Source organism: Neomonachus schauinslandi, chromosome 16 (assembly GCF_002201575.2).
Source record: "Neomonachus schauinslandi chromosome 16, ASM220157v2, whole genome shotgun sequence".
Taxonomy (NCBI): domain Eukaryota; kingdom Metazoa; phylum Chordata; class Mammalia; order Carnivora; family Phocidae; genus Neomonachus; species Neomonachus schauinslandi.
The window spans coordinates 54,526,818-54,540,830 of NC_058418.1; the positions used below are offsets into that span (position 1 = coordinate 54,526,818).

At 40.0% G+C, this 14,013-nt stretch overlaps 1 protein-coding gene across 1 annotated transcript in view; it reads left to right on the plus strand.

The window, feature by feature from the left end:
- CDH13 (cadherin 13) overlaps nt 1-14,013 on the plus strand; it is a 1,026,047-nt gene that overhangs the window by 872,290 nt on the left and 139,744 nt on the right. The window contains exon 14 of the mRNA XM_044921967.1: nt 4,680-4,820. Within this exon, the coding sequence (XP_044777902.1) occupies nt 4,680-4,820 (141 nt within the window). The remainder of the gene's footprint in view (nt 1-4,679; nt 4,821-14,013) is intronic.

Sequence of the window (14,013 nt, forward strand, 5' to 3'; positions counted from 1 at the left end):
CTATGATCAGGGAGTTATGTGTGGTCAGTCAACTATGCGAGGGAGACAAATATGACACGGGGCCACTGGGACCTATTTCTCTGCATCAGCGGTCCTTCCTAGAGAATGGGGCAGCTGTGGGATGCTTCAGAGTCTTCTCCGGCCGAGGAACAAAGGCAAAGCCACCACTCCGTGGTACAGAAATGAGCACGTATACATATACTTCAAGTGAGAGTGACCATGGGAGCTAGGGATTTATGGAAGACTTCCTGGAGAAGGCTCAGCTGGCGTGGGAAGTGGGTCAGAGGTGACTGGAAGCTATATCCAGCTGTGTCAGAACGAGGGGATCCAGGTGACATTCTCTCCAAGTCTTTTACCTTTCCAAGGAGGCTGCTTTTATTATCGGTTGTTTGATTTTTGTTACTGTTGTCATTGCAAAAGCAATACTGTGTATCACAGGAAAGAAATATCCCCAAATACTGATAAGCCAGGGGACTTGTTATCTTAAGAGTCGCTTTTAAGGAAGAAAACTTGGAAACACCTCCGTGAGGGGCCATCCAGTCGGGAAGGGCTGAGTGAATGGTGGTAGGTCCAGCCCGTGGGCTCAAACACAGGGCTGAAAACGAACAGACAGACCTGGTGATAGGGCCGAACAACTTGCACAGCTGTGTGAACGATATCACTTGTTTAAAGATGTGTGCATATGAAGTGTGTGTGTGTGCACACACGCACGTGTAATGTGTGGGAAAAGGAAGGAGACAACGGACCACGAACAGTAATTGCCTCTCGGAGGTGGGGCTGGGAAAGGTGGACGGTCCTCACTTTCACTCTAGAAGCAACCGTATTGTTTCTATTTTCCTTACGATAACTGGGTATCTCTCCAAGAATAAAAACGTGTTAATAGTAGCCTTAAGTTTGCCAGAAAATTGAGACTTTGGGAACATCTCATCCCAAACCACGCCATCTATCTACTTAATTGTCTAATTGATTTCCAACGGGGTTAATCAATCTATTTCTTGTTGCAGTCATAAAGTTTTATTTACTTCAGGAGACGGGAATTGGCTGGTTCCTTTTTAAAAATTTGTTTATAAAATTCGTTCAGTTACAAGAGAGTTAAGCCAATGCATCCTTCCTGTGAGCTATCCTAAGAATTTGTACCTGTCTCCGCTTAGCCATGACTCCACTTTGGTGCTATTATTCGCGACTACGCTTGTGCTCGACCTTGAAACTTCCCTCAGCTCCTTAAAGAAATGACCCTGTTTTCCCATCCCTGGATCCCCAGCCCCCAGCACAGTATTTAGACTAGATGTTTAATGACTTCCAGCTAAATGGGCATAAAAACTAATGAAGGAAAAAATTAGAATAACTTTCTGTGGTCCAGAAACAAAAATGTTTCTGTGGAGGGGAAAAGGAAAAAACCATGTATGCAGGGGATGACTGGTACCCTGGTGTGAAGAGCCTATTGTGATACCGTAGGATCATACGATAGCTCTCACACTTTCTTGCAAATAACCAGATAATTGGTCACAGCGTTAGTTGCAGTATTAGTCAAAACTCCTTGTTGCTACTCATGGAACATTTAGATGTCTTAGGGAAAGGAGAAATTTATTAGCTCCTAGAAGTCACAAAATATGAGAGGAAGATTCTGCTTCAAGGATCACTATTAAATGGCTTGAATAAGGTTGAAAGAACTCCCTCTCTACCTCCAGGTGGTTCTATGCTGTCTTCTCTCTCAGGCTGACTTTCTCTGTGTGCTTGCAAATGGCCACTACCAGCCCCAGATTTGCGTCCGACCACCTCCAAGTCCAGTAGAAAGAGCACTCCTTCTACCTAAGGGTTCTAAAATAAGCATGTCCCGGAATTTTGAGTTTCAGTCATAGGTGGCCTAACTTGGGTTACATGCTCATTACAAGATCATGGGAAGGGGAGACCCTGATTGTCCGGGCCTGAGCCACCTGACCATCCCTCCATCATGGATAGAATCGATGCTACGTGAACTCCGCCTGAGAGTGAGGAAGGGGTGAGGCCCCCCAAGGAATGATGACATGGGTCCAAGGGGAAGAGGGAGTGGACACTGGGAAAGCAGAACAGCATGTGTGCCCTACAGCTGGTGCTTGAAGCTGTCCTGCGGGGTGTGTCCACAGTAACCTGCACTGCGTGTTGGGGCAGGGCGGTGCTGGGAGGAATTTACAGCCGTGTTCGATAGCAATCCCACAACCACGCTCAGCCCCCAGTTTGCTTCATGGGGCAAGATCAGCTGTTCTTTAGGGAAAAGCCATGCCCAGGATCATACACTAAATGTTCTAGCAGGACTGATAAGAAAATTGATCAGATCTCCTAGGTTAACAGCACTGAAATAGGAATACAGACGACCCATGAACAACAGTGGTTTTTGCTGTGTGGATTAGACACAGATTTCTTTCAATAAATACAGCACAACACTATATATATATTTTCTCTTCCTTATGATTTTCTTTTGTCTAGCTTACTTTATTGTGAGAATATGGTATGTAATACATGTAACATACAAAATAGGTGTTAATTGATTATTTGGGTTATCAGTAAGGCTTCCAGTCAACAGTAGGCTATTAGTAGTGAGCTTTTTGGGGAGTCATGTTATACATGGATTTTCAACCACATGGGGGTTGCGCACCCCTAACCCCCACATTGTTCAAGGGTCAACTGTAAAGAGCCTTAAAATGTTTATACTCTTTGGCTTACTTCTTGGAACCTAGCATTCAAAAAATAGTCAAATTATATCGAAAGCTTCTTGAATGCAGGTGTTCATCGCGGTGTGATTTGAAATTGTCAAAAATTTTTAGAGACTAGAAATAACCTAAAGTCCTAACAAGAGAAGACGATGAAGTAAATTATAAATTATGCATATCATTATATTTTATGCAGCCCTTAAAATGATGTCAGGAAATTATATTGGTCAGTGACATTACATGGGGAAAGTGGCTATTGAGTTTGCCATGATCTCTTCAATATTGGAAAAGCTCATGTAATTTCTTATTTTTATGATTCAATGCTTCCAAAATCATGTAATGTTTTATTAGAAAAGTAAAAATGTTGTACTAGAAATTAGACCTGGCTAGTGGTTGTGTTGTCCAGAGACGCTCAGGAAAGACTTTGAAAATGGGCCCAATTTACTGGTTTCATATGGTCCAGCTGTAGAATTTACGGCAAATAGTAAATCCAGTCCAACTTGTGGGTGATGGTAAGTAGAAAGTCACTCAAAGTAAGCTGATGATTTTCTAGCTTTAGCTTGAGAGTAGATGGAACTGAACCAGGCACCACCAGAATCACCTAGAGCTAGATTTGGTGTTAAATTCTGTTTGCACTCAGCAGTTAGACAGTTGTGTGACCTTCCATCCCGGTGGAGCTCATTTCACAATACATACATGTATCCAGTCAGCGCAGGTACACCTTAAACATACACAGTCTTATATGTCAGCTATATTTCAATAAAGCTGGGGACTGGGAAACATTGTGAATAATCCTATCCAAGGCGTGTCTCAGCATCCCAGCTCCTTGTCTCAAATCTAAGAGTTTAGAGCCTTCCAAACCATATAACAGAACTCCTACTCCTTAAGTTAGTAGCTCAGAAGCTCTTAGTTAAGAAACAACCAATTAAGGGTGCCCTAGGGAGCCACACACCCTTTAAAAATACTGGAAAGTTTTAGGGACAGCTAGCATTGATCTATTAAAATTTACCATGTAAACTCTTGGTTTTAGAAGGAAATTCTAGATCCCCACTGTGTTTTTGTTTTTTGCTCCCCATGGTATTTCTTAATTGTTGGTTGGTGTAAGCAATAGCCTTTGAAGGTGTCGTACCAGCAGGACGATTTGCGACTGGTAGGACCTTTTATTTGTGTTATTGAAGGTGATTCAACTTGAACTCTGTGAGTGATTAAGAAAACACTCCAAGGGGCGCCTGGGTGGCTCAGTTGGTTAAGCGACTGCCTTCGGCTCAGGTCATGATCCCAGGGTCCCGGGATCGAGCCCCGCATTGGGCTCCCCGCTCCGCGGGAAGCCTGCTTCTCCCTCTCCCACTCCCTCTGCTTGTGTTCCCTCTCTCGCTGTCTCGCTCTGTGTCAAATAAATAAAATCTTTAAAAAAAAAAAAAGAAAAGAAAAGAAAACACTCCAAAATGGTTTAAGCAAATAAGGAAAATTAATGCCATAATTAGCTAAAAATGTGAACCATATATGCGCCTTAACACACAGTTGGAAAGATTAAGTACAAAGTCCAGTACCCAATGGCTGGCCAGCAGGTTGTTCAGTAAATGTGAGTTCCCAGAGCTGCCATCTTTGTCCCCATCTCATCATCCCACTTAACCTCCATTGTAGACCAGTTTCATGAGGTCACTGTGAAATAACATAAGTGGGTGTGGACGTCAAACATGCATCATATACCCTAAAGCCTGGAAATGAAACAGTCTGGAATGTATCGAATGCCCTGTTAAATAAGGACAGAAAACGGATTCCGTCCCCACGACTGTATCCAGTCTATGAATCGTGACAGTCTCGTATTGGAGAGATTCCAACGACACAATTACACAGAACAGGTGCAGGCTCTGGGGGTGTGAGATGCCTGCCCTGACGGGCGAGGGGGTGGCGCGGCCTCGGCGACCCCTATATCCCAGGTGGCAGCCCAAACCTAAATGCCATCTTGTCTGTCATGTTTTTCCTTTACAGACTCTGGAAAATCCCAAGTATGAATTGATCATCGAGGCTCAAGACATGGCTGGACTGGATGTTGGCTTAACAGGCACGGCCACGGCGACAATCATGATCGATGACAAAAATGATCACTCACCAAAGTTCACCAGGAAAGAGGTAACCGCCCCCCGCCCCCCAGCCTGGCTGTTCACAGCCATGGTTGTTGATCGGTATTAACTCCACGTACTGCAGCCCCTGCTGGCCCCCGGTTTGCAAATGAAAACCCTCCTTGTGGGAGAGGGGGTGTTGTTTTGCTCTTGCGTACTTTTTCATGTTTGTGTCTTTTGTGTGTACGTAAAGCTGAAAAGAGCGTTGTGAGAACAAAAGCACTGAATCTTGTTAAAGTCCATAAGAAAATAACTTTTAATGCCAAAGTGCCATTTTCCTAGTTTTATCGGTGTTATTTAGCACTGAGTTATGTGAGGCCTGTTGTGATTTTAGCATAACAATAAGTATTTTTTTCAGCAAGTACAGATTGAGAGGGCAGACGGAACAGCAGCAAGAAGGTAAAGCAGATTTTCTTGGCAGTAACAAGGTGGCCCAGGAGCTTATAAATTACAACCAAGTTAGCTTGTCCAGAAGAGCCATTATTTATTCTCGGCTCTTGTGCTTTTATGATTATGGATCATGGTTGCTGGTCCCCATTTATTCCAGTGGAGCAACGTTTGGGGATGGGCTGAGTACACAAAATTGCATTCAGTTGCTGCATTTGTATCCAAACCAGGAAGTTATTTGCACCCTGTATCTGATGGAAATATGATAATGCCGTGGTTTCTTTGGGGGGGTCAGGGCCTGAGCCAAGGATTTGACACCCCTCTTACTGACCAAGAGCGTAGAATCAGTAAAGATAGCCTTTGTCATTGGCTGAGCCTTTGCTGTGCATCTGCCACCACCAACGGGGCTCTCCACCTGTGATTCTTTGCCTCGTTTGACTGTGTGAGGTTGGTTTCATTAACCACTCTTTACCAGGAAGGGAGCTTATTTTCAGCTCAAAGAATCTGGATAACTGCTCCAAGGTCACGGGCGGAGTCAGTGACAGAAATGGGATGTGAACATGGTTCCAAGGGAGCCATGCAACTAACTGCAGTATTATGCTTCCTTCTCTGTGGTTCATGTTTTCCACCCTCCCTGACATTCAGAAAAAAAAAAGGCGCATATGTCTGGATTTGCAGTTGCCCCACCCCTCTCTCCAGAGTCCCAGGGCTACTCCAGATGGTTCAGGAGAGGTGGGCCCTCTGGCTCCCCAGTGCCCTCTGTATCCCAGCAGCCCTGCGTGCGTGACACGTTCAGGGTGGAAATCTCCCCCTCTCCCAGGGGGTCTTGGGCACTCAGGATTCCAGCCTCCACATGGCAGAGGCCAAAGTAGCTGATACGGCTTCATTCTTTTGCTTCCCATGACATGTTCCTATGACTGCTAAAACAGATTGCTCACTATTCCCAAGTTGCCCAAACTGGTATTCCAAAAAACTGGTTCCATGAGTTACATCATTGTGGGGCAGGGGAAGACTTCACGGTCAACTAGATGTGGGGGACCCTGAGTTGAATAGAAAAAAAAATTTCTTTTACTGCAGCACTCCCTGCAGTAAATGTACTTTTAAAATGCTTTGTTTCTCTAAGAGGGGCAGGGATAGTCTGTAGGGTTTTTCAGACTTACTTGGCCCCGGGAAGAACCTTTCCTGGGCCACCTTGTCATGTCTCACTGAGCTGGTGTCCCATGTGGCTACTGGTTTACCTGCAGAATTTCTATTTCCAATGCTATTTCCAAAGCTATTTCCAAAAAAGTACTAAAGGCATGTTTTCATATTCAATATAGATATGGTAATGAAAATAAAAATTACATAACCCCAATCTAAAAATAAGAAGACCTATCAATGTTGCCAGGTGTCTGAGACTAATTAGTTACTTCAGTGAAGCCCTGAATTTAGCTCCTGTGACTCAGGAAAAAAGAAGTATGTGCCTAGTCATGAACTAAATACCGTGAGGGAGAGATTTGTGTTGTTGTTAATACCACTGACTCCAAGGAAAAATTTAACGTAGATCTTAAGTAAAGAGTAAGAGACACTGAGTAGTGTCATGGAAAATATATTCACCTGTGGATATCAGCAAAAGCACAGAACTTCTCTTCAAATGGACATTTGACAACAAGCTTTAGATTCCCACAGGGCAAAAGTGATGTCCCAACTCATATAGAGATATAAGAAATAAAATGAGAGGAATGGATAACTAGCAAGTCCATGAAACTCTTCCTCTTGGGTATCAGATGTCCCAAAGTAGTCTTTGTCCAATGCTGGATAGAGGAAGTTCACAGTTAGATTTTCTAACATGTTCCTGAAAGGCTGATTTCTTTGTTGTTGAAAAGGGAATTATACATTTTGGATGCCAGAATTGCCAGAGGTAGTATAACACAGAGGGGAAGAGATGGGCTCTGGAACCAGAACCGGATTCAGATCCCACCATGGATATGAGCGTGTTAACCCTCTACGTTCTAGTTTCTTCACCTGTTGATGGGGCTGACAATAAAGCCTACCTCACTAGGTTCTTGTGAATATGAAATGAGCCAGTGGTGGAAAGCGTGTAGATAGTGCTGGTCATCTACTGTTCTCTAGCGTGTTGGTGATGAAAACAGTGGTAATAAAAAAAAAATAAAAAAAAAAAATAAATAAAAAAAAAACAGTGGTAATAAGGAAGGTGATGGTGAAGACAGTGGTGGGATGAAAGCAGTGACGAAGAAGATGGCAGTGAGCAAGATGGTGGCGGTGAGCAAGATGATGATATGATGATGATAATGTTTCTCAAATGGAAAAGGTCAGCTGACATTCATAATCCAAAGGGGCATCTCTTCCCATGTTGAAAGGCTGCTGTTTTCCTCTAATGTGATCTATGAACCGGCTCATTTGAAATCAATGGTTTAGACCCTAGAGTTCAAGGGGAAAAGGAATTTTGGAGGAGAGGTGGCAGAATCAGTAAAATACATCACTATGAACAAAAGCAAAACAGGCTAAGAGAAACCTGCTAAGGGGGGAAGGAGAAGTCCTCAGAAGAGCTCAGCCCAGGGCAGTGGTCTCTGGGATGTGGAAGAGGTAGGACATAGGATATACAAGGAGCAGAGAGGAAACATGGCGCTTGTGATCCTGAAGCTGAAATAATGTTTAGAGAGGGAAGTCGAGGTTTAATCATTCCAGAATGGAAATGGTGGTCATTTGGGTTTGAGGATGTCTAGAAAAATTGTCCAAGATGTTGTCTTAAATAGGCTTCTGTGTATATTAAGACATTTCTTAGGAAGTTCACAGGAATATATGGTTGTTTTGTTGGTTTGTTTGTTTTAATGCTTTTTGATGTGATCTTCCTTCTGTAGAGATATTAATTTTGTTATCTGTTTGAAAGAGAAGTTATGTGTACCACAAATAAGAGCAACTGGAAATAACACTGTGTTAAAGGAGGTAGAGGTATGGTTTCTTTCACATGAGAATGTGTAGGTAGACAGTCCCAGGCCAGTGTGCTGACACCATGACATCACCAGGGTCCCTGATTCCTCTTATCTTTCTTCCCTACCTTCTCCAAGGCTGCCTCATAGTACAGTAGGGTCATTGCTGCACTAGCCATCGTGTCCACATCACAGGAAGAAAGGATCAGGAAATGAGAAGGGCAAAGAAGGACCTGCCCCCTAGGTAAATGTCATTTGAAGAGCTTCCCCAGAAACCCACATCTCCTTAGCCTCCCTTATCTGTAAGGGAGCGTGAGAAATAATTCCATCTTGAGTTGGCATGTTGCCGCCCTAAACAATATAGGGGTTGTTCCTGAGGAAGGAGATATTTTAAAGGTTATTTTTAAAAGTGAAAAAAAAAAGTAAATTCTTAGCACAAAGTCAGCTCATCTGTGTGTTCCACTGTGTTTGTTTCCATGGACTATAAGCTTGCTGAGAGGCAAGGCCACATCTCTCTTATTCTCAGTCACGGTCCCAGTAGGCACTCAATAATTCAGTATTTGCTGAATGCTTCCTGAAGGCCATCTTAACATTAGAATCGTGTCACCAGGTAGGATGAGCCATGGTCATACTTAAAATTGATACATGAATTCGATTTTTATCATTCACTTTTGCAAATATTTGGGTTGGAAGTTCTTGTCTCCCTGTGGAGAGTCCTCTTTGAGTTTTCCTAATAGTTTTTACACAAAGATTCTACTAAATGTTAGTTTTAGACATTGAGTTTTTCTTCATTTTTCCAATCAATTAATTTTCAGGTTTTACCTTAATATGGCAAATGGTGATTTAAACTTAATAACTTAGGATTTTTTTTTTTTTTTAGCTATTTGATGAATTCTAAGGTAAATGTTGCCATGTTTGAGCTATCACATTACATCTGTAATAAAACTGTCATACAACTTAAAAGGTCCTGTCCTCCAGCTGGCAGATGAGAGATGGGTAAACACTATGGTTTTCATAGAGGAGTGAAGGTAAATGGCATGAACAGGAAGCCGGCAAACTGAAACAGCCACGGGCAAATACTCGCATTGGGTTATCAAGTGGGTATGGAGGGTCGGTTTCCAAATCCTAAAAACCAGTGTTGGGTCTTCAAGAAACCTTGATGCCTTGGGAATCTTATTTTTCTTTGGACTATTAGCTGTTACAATAAAAAAATTTAATAGTTAACTGCCTAATTCACCCTATAATGCCTTTACTCTTACACGTTGGATGGCAAACTCTGTGGTCTCATCTTTATATAATAACTATGTAATATCACTTCTATAGAAAGAGAACAAAAAGTCTAGTCTTTCCCCTGGTAGGGTTGATAGAAACTTGCTCTGTATGATTGAGATTTTAGAAACATGTTTTTTCACCTTCACGACACATTTCATAGTTGGAAAACTCATGTAAATTTTGAGAAGTGTTAAATTTGAGAAAATATCAGGTTTCTCATTCAAGTGTATATACATACACACACACACACACAATTATATACAATATACACAAATATGTAGTTGTACAATTTCAAATGCTTTTGTGTAAATTGATGACCCTTGTTAACCATGTCATCCACGGGGGTCATCTATGCCCTTGTTTTGAGGCATGTTAAGAGTTTTATATTACCTTTATTGATGTTGACGTGGCAGGTTAAATTGCAAGAAATTTAAGTCTTTACCAATGTGTTTATCATGATTCACTCCTCTTCGTTTATTGGTTTATCAGGCAATCAAGGAGCTATTTTATTTCTTGTTTTAGAAATTTACTTTTTCCTCTTAATGAACAATCTGATGCAGAATGATGTCAGGATAACATCTATTTATTTCATTCCTTAACTTTGCCACTTCTGCTTCACATTCCATTAAGTATTTTTAATAACTTTTTAAAGATATAATTCACATACCATAAAGTTCACCCTTTTAAAATGTAAAATCATTGGCTTTTAGTAGACTCACAAAGTTGTGCAGCCATCACCACTATCTAATTCCAGAACATTCCATCACCCCAAAGAAACCCCATGCCCATAGCAATCACTCCCCATCCCCATTTCCCCACAACCCCTAGCAACTACTAATCTTCCTTGTATTCCTGTGGACTTGCTTATACTGGACATTTCATATAAATGGAGTCATGCAGTATGTGGCCTTTTGTGATTTGCTTCTTTCACTTATGTGTTCAAGCTTCCTCCACCTTGTAGCATGTATCAGAACTTCATTCCTTTTTATGGCTGAATAATACTCTATTCTATGGATTTACAACATTTTGTTTATCCATTCATCCATTGATGGATATTTGGGCTGTTTCAGTTTTTTTTTGGCTGTTGTGAATAATGCTGTTATGAACATTCATGTATAATCCACTAACTTTTATCTGAATTTTCTCTCAATTCCTTAATAGTCAGAAAGAAAAGGAAGTGACCTACAATATTGCTCCAAATTAGGAGTTTATAATTGCTTACTTATTTTATCAAAACATTCCAAAATGTCTTTCTAAATTGCAATTAATATGACTAACTCAAGTTTTATGGCCTTTCTTTAAATAAACATGTAACTTTCATACAAAAAAAGTACACAAATATTGAGTGATTCTAAGATTCATAAGTCAAACGCAAAACCCAGATCAAGAAATAGAACCTGATCAGCAGCTCAGGAACTTCCTAAAATCCCTCTCACTGACCACTGCCTAAATGTATATTGCTTAATTCCACATACTTAGGATTTATTAACATCTAGTTTAATTCCACTGTGGTTGGAGAACATACTGATACGGTTATAGTCCTTTGCTATTTATTGAAACTTGTTTTACAACCCAGAATATGATCAGTTTTGATAAATGGCCCAAGTGCACATGAAAACAATGTGAAATCTACAGTTTTTTAATATTTTTGTTCAAATCCTTTACATATTTTGTTTGTTAATCTTTTCTATCAGTTACTGAAAGAATGGATATGATATCTATGATTTTAGATATATCTATTTCTCCTGTTAGTTGTATCTAATTTTTCTTTGAATATTTGAAGCTGTGTTATTAAGTGCTTACAAATTTAAAATTGTCATATCTTCATGATGTTTTGATCTTTTATTATTACAAAATTTACTCTCTACCTCCGGAAATGCTTTTTGCTTTGACATTTACCTCATCTAGTATTAGAATAACTACTGTAGCTTTCTTAAGGTTAGTGTTATCATACTATATTTTTTCCATCCTTTCTTCTCTCAAGTTTTCTGTCATCTTATGTTAAAGTGCATTTCTTATAGGCAATGTATATTTGGGTTTTTATTTATCAGTTCCGATTTTACTTGGATTATTTTGTCCATTTACATGTAATGCCAAAAACATATATGTGAGTTTAAGTCTACCAATCCTAGTATTTGTTTCCTATCTGAGCACCTTCATATAGTTCTTTTTCTCTCATTCCTGACCTTTCTTAAATAATTCAGTATTTTTTATCATTTTATATTCTGCTATAACTTATTTATTATACTTCATTTTCATATTCTTATTCTAGTTTCTGAGAAATTGAAATATACATCCTTGACTTACAGAATCTAATATAAATTCACATTTTTACCACTTCTTGCATTCTTCAAGGCCTTAGAACATCTGAACTCCTTTTATCCCACTCCTATCTTTTGAGATCTTGTTGTCATGTTTTAATTCTACAAATATTTTATATTTTACAAAAATATTACTTTATTGAACAAGCATCCATTTATTCACCCTTTATATTATCACTTATCTCTTCATGTTTTAGTGCTTCCATATGGGTTAATTTTCCTCTGATAAAAGAATTCTTTTTTATTTTAAAAATAGTGCAAGTCTGTTGGTGACAAACTCTCTCATTTATTATTACCATCTTTTTTACCTGAATTTTTTATGTAATTTTCACTGGATGCAGAATCTCAGTTGATAATTATTTTTTTACGACACTTTAAAGGTGCCGTCTCATTGACTTCTGACATCAGCTAATTTTTTGGGTCAGCTGTCAGTATTACTTTCTTCTCCATTGACAGAAATGTGGCTCTTGTTTCTGGCTGCTTTTAATAACATTTCTTTGCCTTACTTTTCAACAGTTTTACCATGGCATTCTGAGGTATGGTTTAATTTGTGTTTGTCATACTTGTTCCCTAAGCATTTCACTTCATAACATAACTTTTCAACTATTTCTTGACCCATTTTCTCTCCCTTTCCTTAGACTCTAATTGCAGAGAGAGAGAGAGAGAGACTGTCTATACTTCTGTTGACTTTTCCCCAGTTCACCAATTCTCTCTTCTGCTTCATCTAATCCATTATACCCATCTATAAGTTCTTAATTCCACATTTTGTATTTTAAATATAATTTCCATGAACTTATTTTATGGATTACAATTCTCTGCTGCAATTTTCCATTTTACCTATTTTTTAAACATTTTACTCAGAGTTACTTTAAATTCAATGTCTGATAACTCCAGTATCTAGATCACTTCCAGGTCTATTTCTATTTTCAGTATTTTTCACTTCTTTTTTGGTCATATGTTATGGTCCCTTGGCCTGCCTATAACTTTATGAATAACACATGTGAATTTTTTTTAAAGGGATTTAGGGACTCTGGCTGATGTTCTATTTCTCCAGGACGGATTTACTTTTACCTCCTGAAACCAAGACGTGTAGAAAAAGATGACTTGAAATAAGTCTAGGATCCAGTTGATTTATGGTGGTTGAGTTTCAGTCTTTTCTGGGGGCTAATCTACTTCCTGGTTTCCCGTAGTCCTCAGGTGCAGCATTTCTGGGGTCCTCACCAAAAGTCTGGTATGTACAAGGGCTCTTCTACTTCAGAGACCCTGAATTGCAGTTGTCTCCTCAGCCCCCACGAGATTGCTGAAAGCTCTGCTTGACTTCATGGCCTCTTAGCCAGTGCTTCCTGCTCAGATCCTTAGCCTCTTGTCCCAGTGCCATTACAATTTAGAAAAGACCTTAAGGGTAAAAGTCCAATAGGATATTGGCCTCAGGGAGCTTCCCTCTCTGCACGATCCTGGATTCCCAAGTTCTGGCTGCCTTGGTAGTTCTTGGTAGTGCTTCCAAATAGGTGGGAGTCTTTGTGTTAAATACATATTCTCAAGTTATTCTAAATTTGAGGGTCAGTCTAGGAGAAGTTTGCCCCAACTACCATCAACAAAGAAAAAAAATCTAGATCAGCTTTTTCATCTGGAGCATCAAGGAAAAGCAATAGAGGTGAATATGGAATTCACTGTGGCACAAAGCAGCCTCATATGTTCATTAAAAATATAGATTAAAGAACAATAATGAAACAGTTTGTCAGTGCCCACACCTTCTCTTACTATTGGCTTTAAAATCAACTCGTGTCAGTGAAAAGTTTAAAAAACATTTGGGTCTCCTCCTTGATATCGGTAACCAAGAAGTGACTCTAACTATAAGAGACTTGAGCTGCATAATCAGTGGCAAGCTTCCCTTTCTGAGCCCCTCAGTCTTGAATTGATATGAATACCTGGAGTTTCTTTAACTCTTGGATCTTTATTTGTTTTTGGTTGTTTGGTGGTTAGGAAATACCTTTTTGTGCCTTCTTTTACCAAAGGTCTATTTACAGGGAATAGATTTATCCACTCCCCCAGGGTTCCATGCAATATGGTTGAGTGCTTTAAATGAAACTCTCCTCCCCTAAGAGTTTACTTCCCTTAGGAGAGCCCTTTAAATTCGGGCATGCCTGTGTCTAAACATTGACCACGTAATTACACGTTCTGCTTGCTCAATAGAGATTAATCCAGAAAGCCAGTCACATATTGCTTAGAAGATCAAACCCATTTCAATTATCCGACTCAAGTAAATTTTTGGAGGGTGGAGGCCGAGACATTT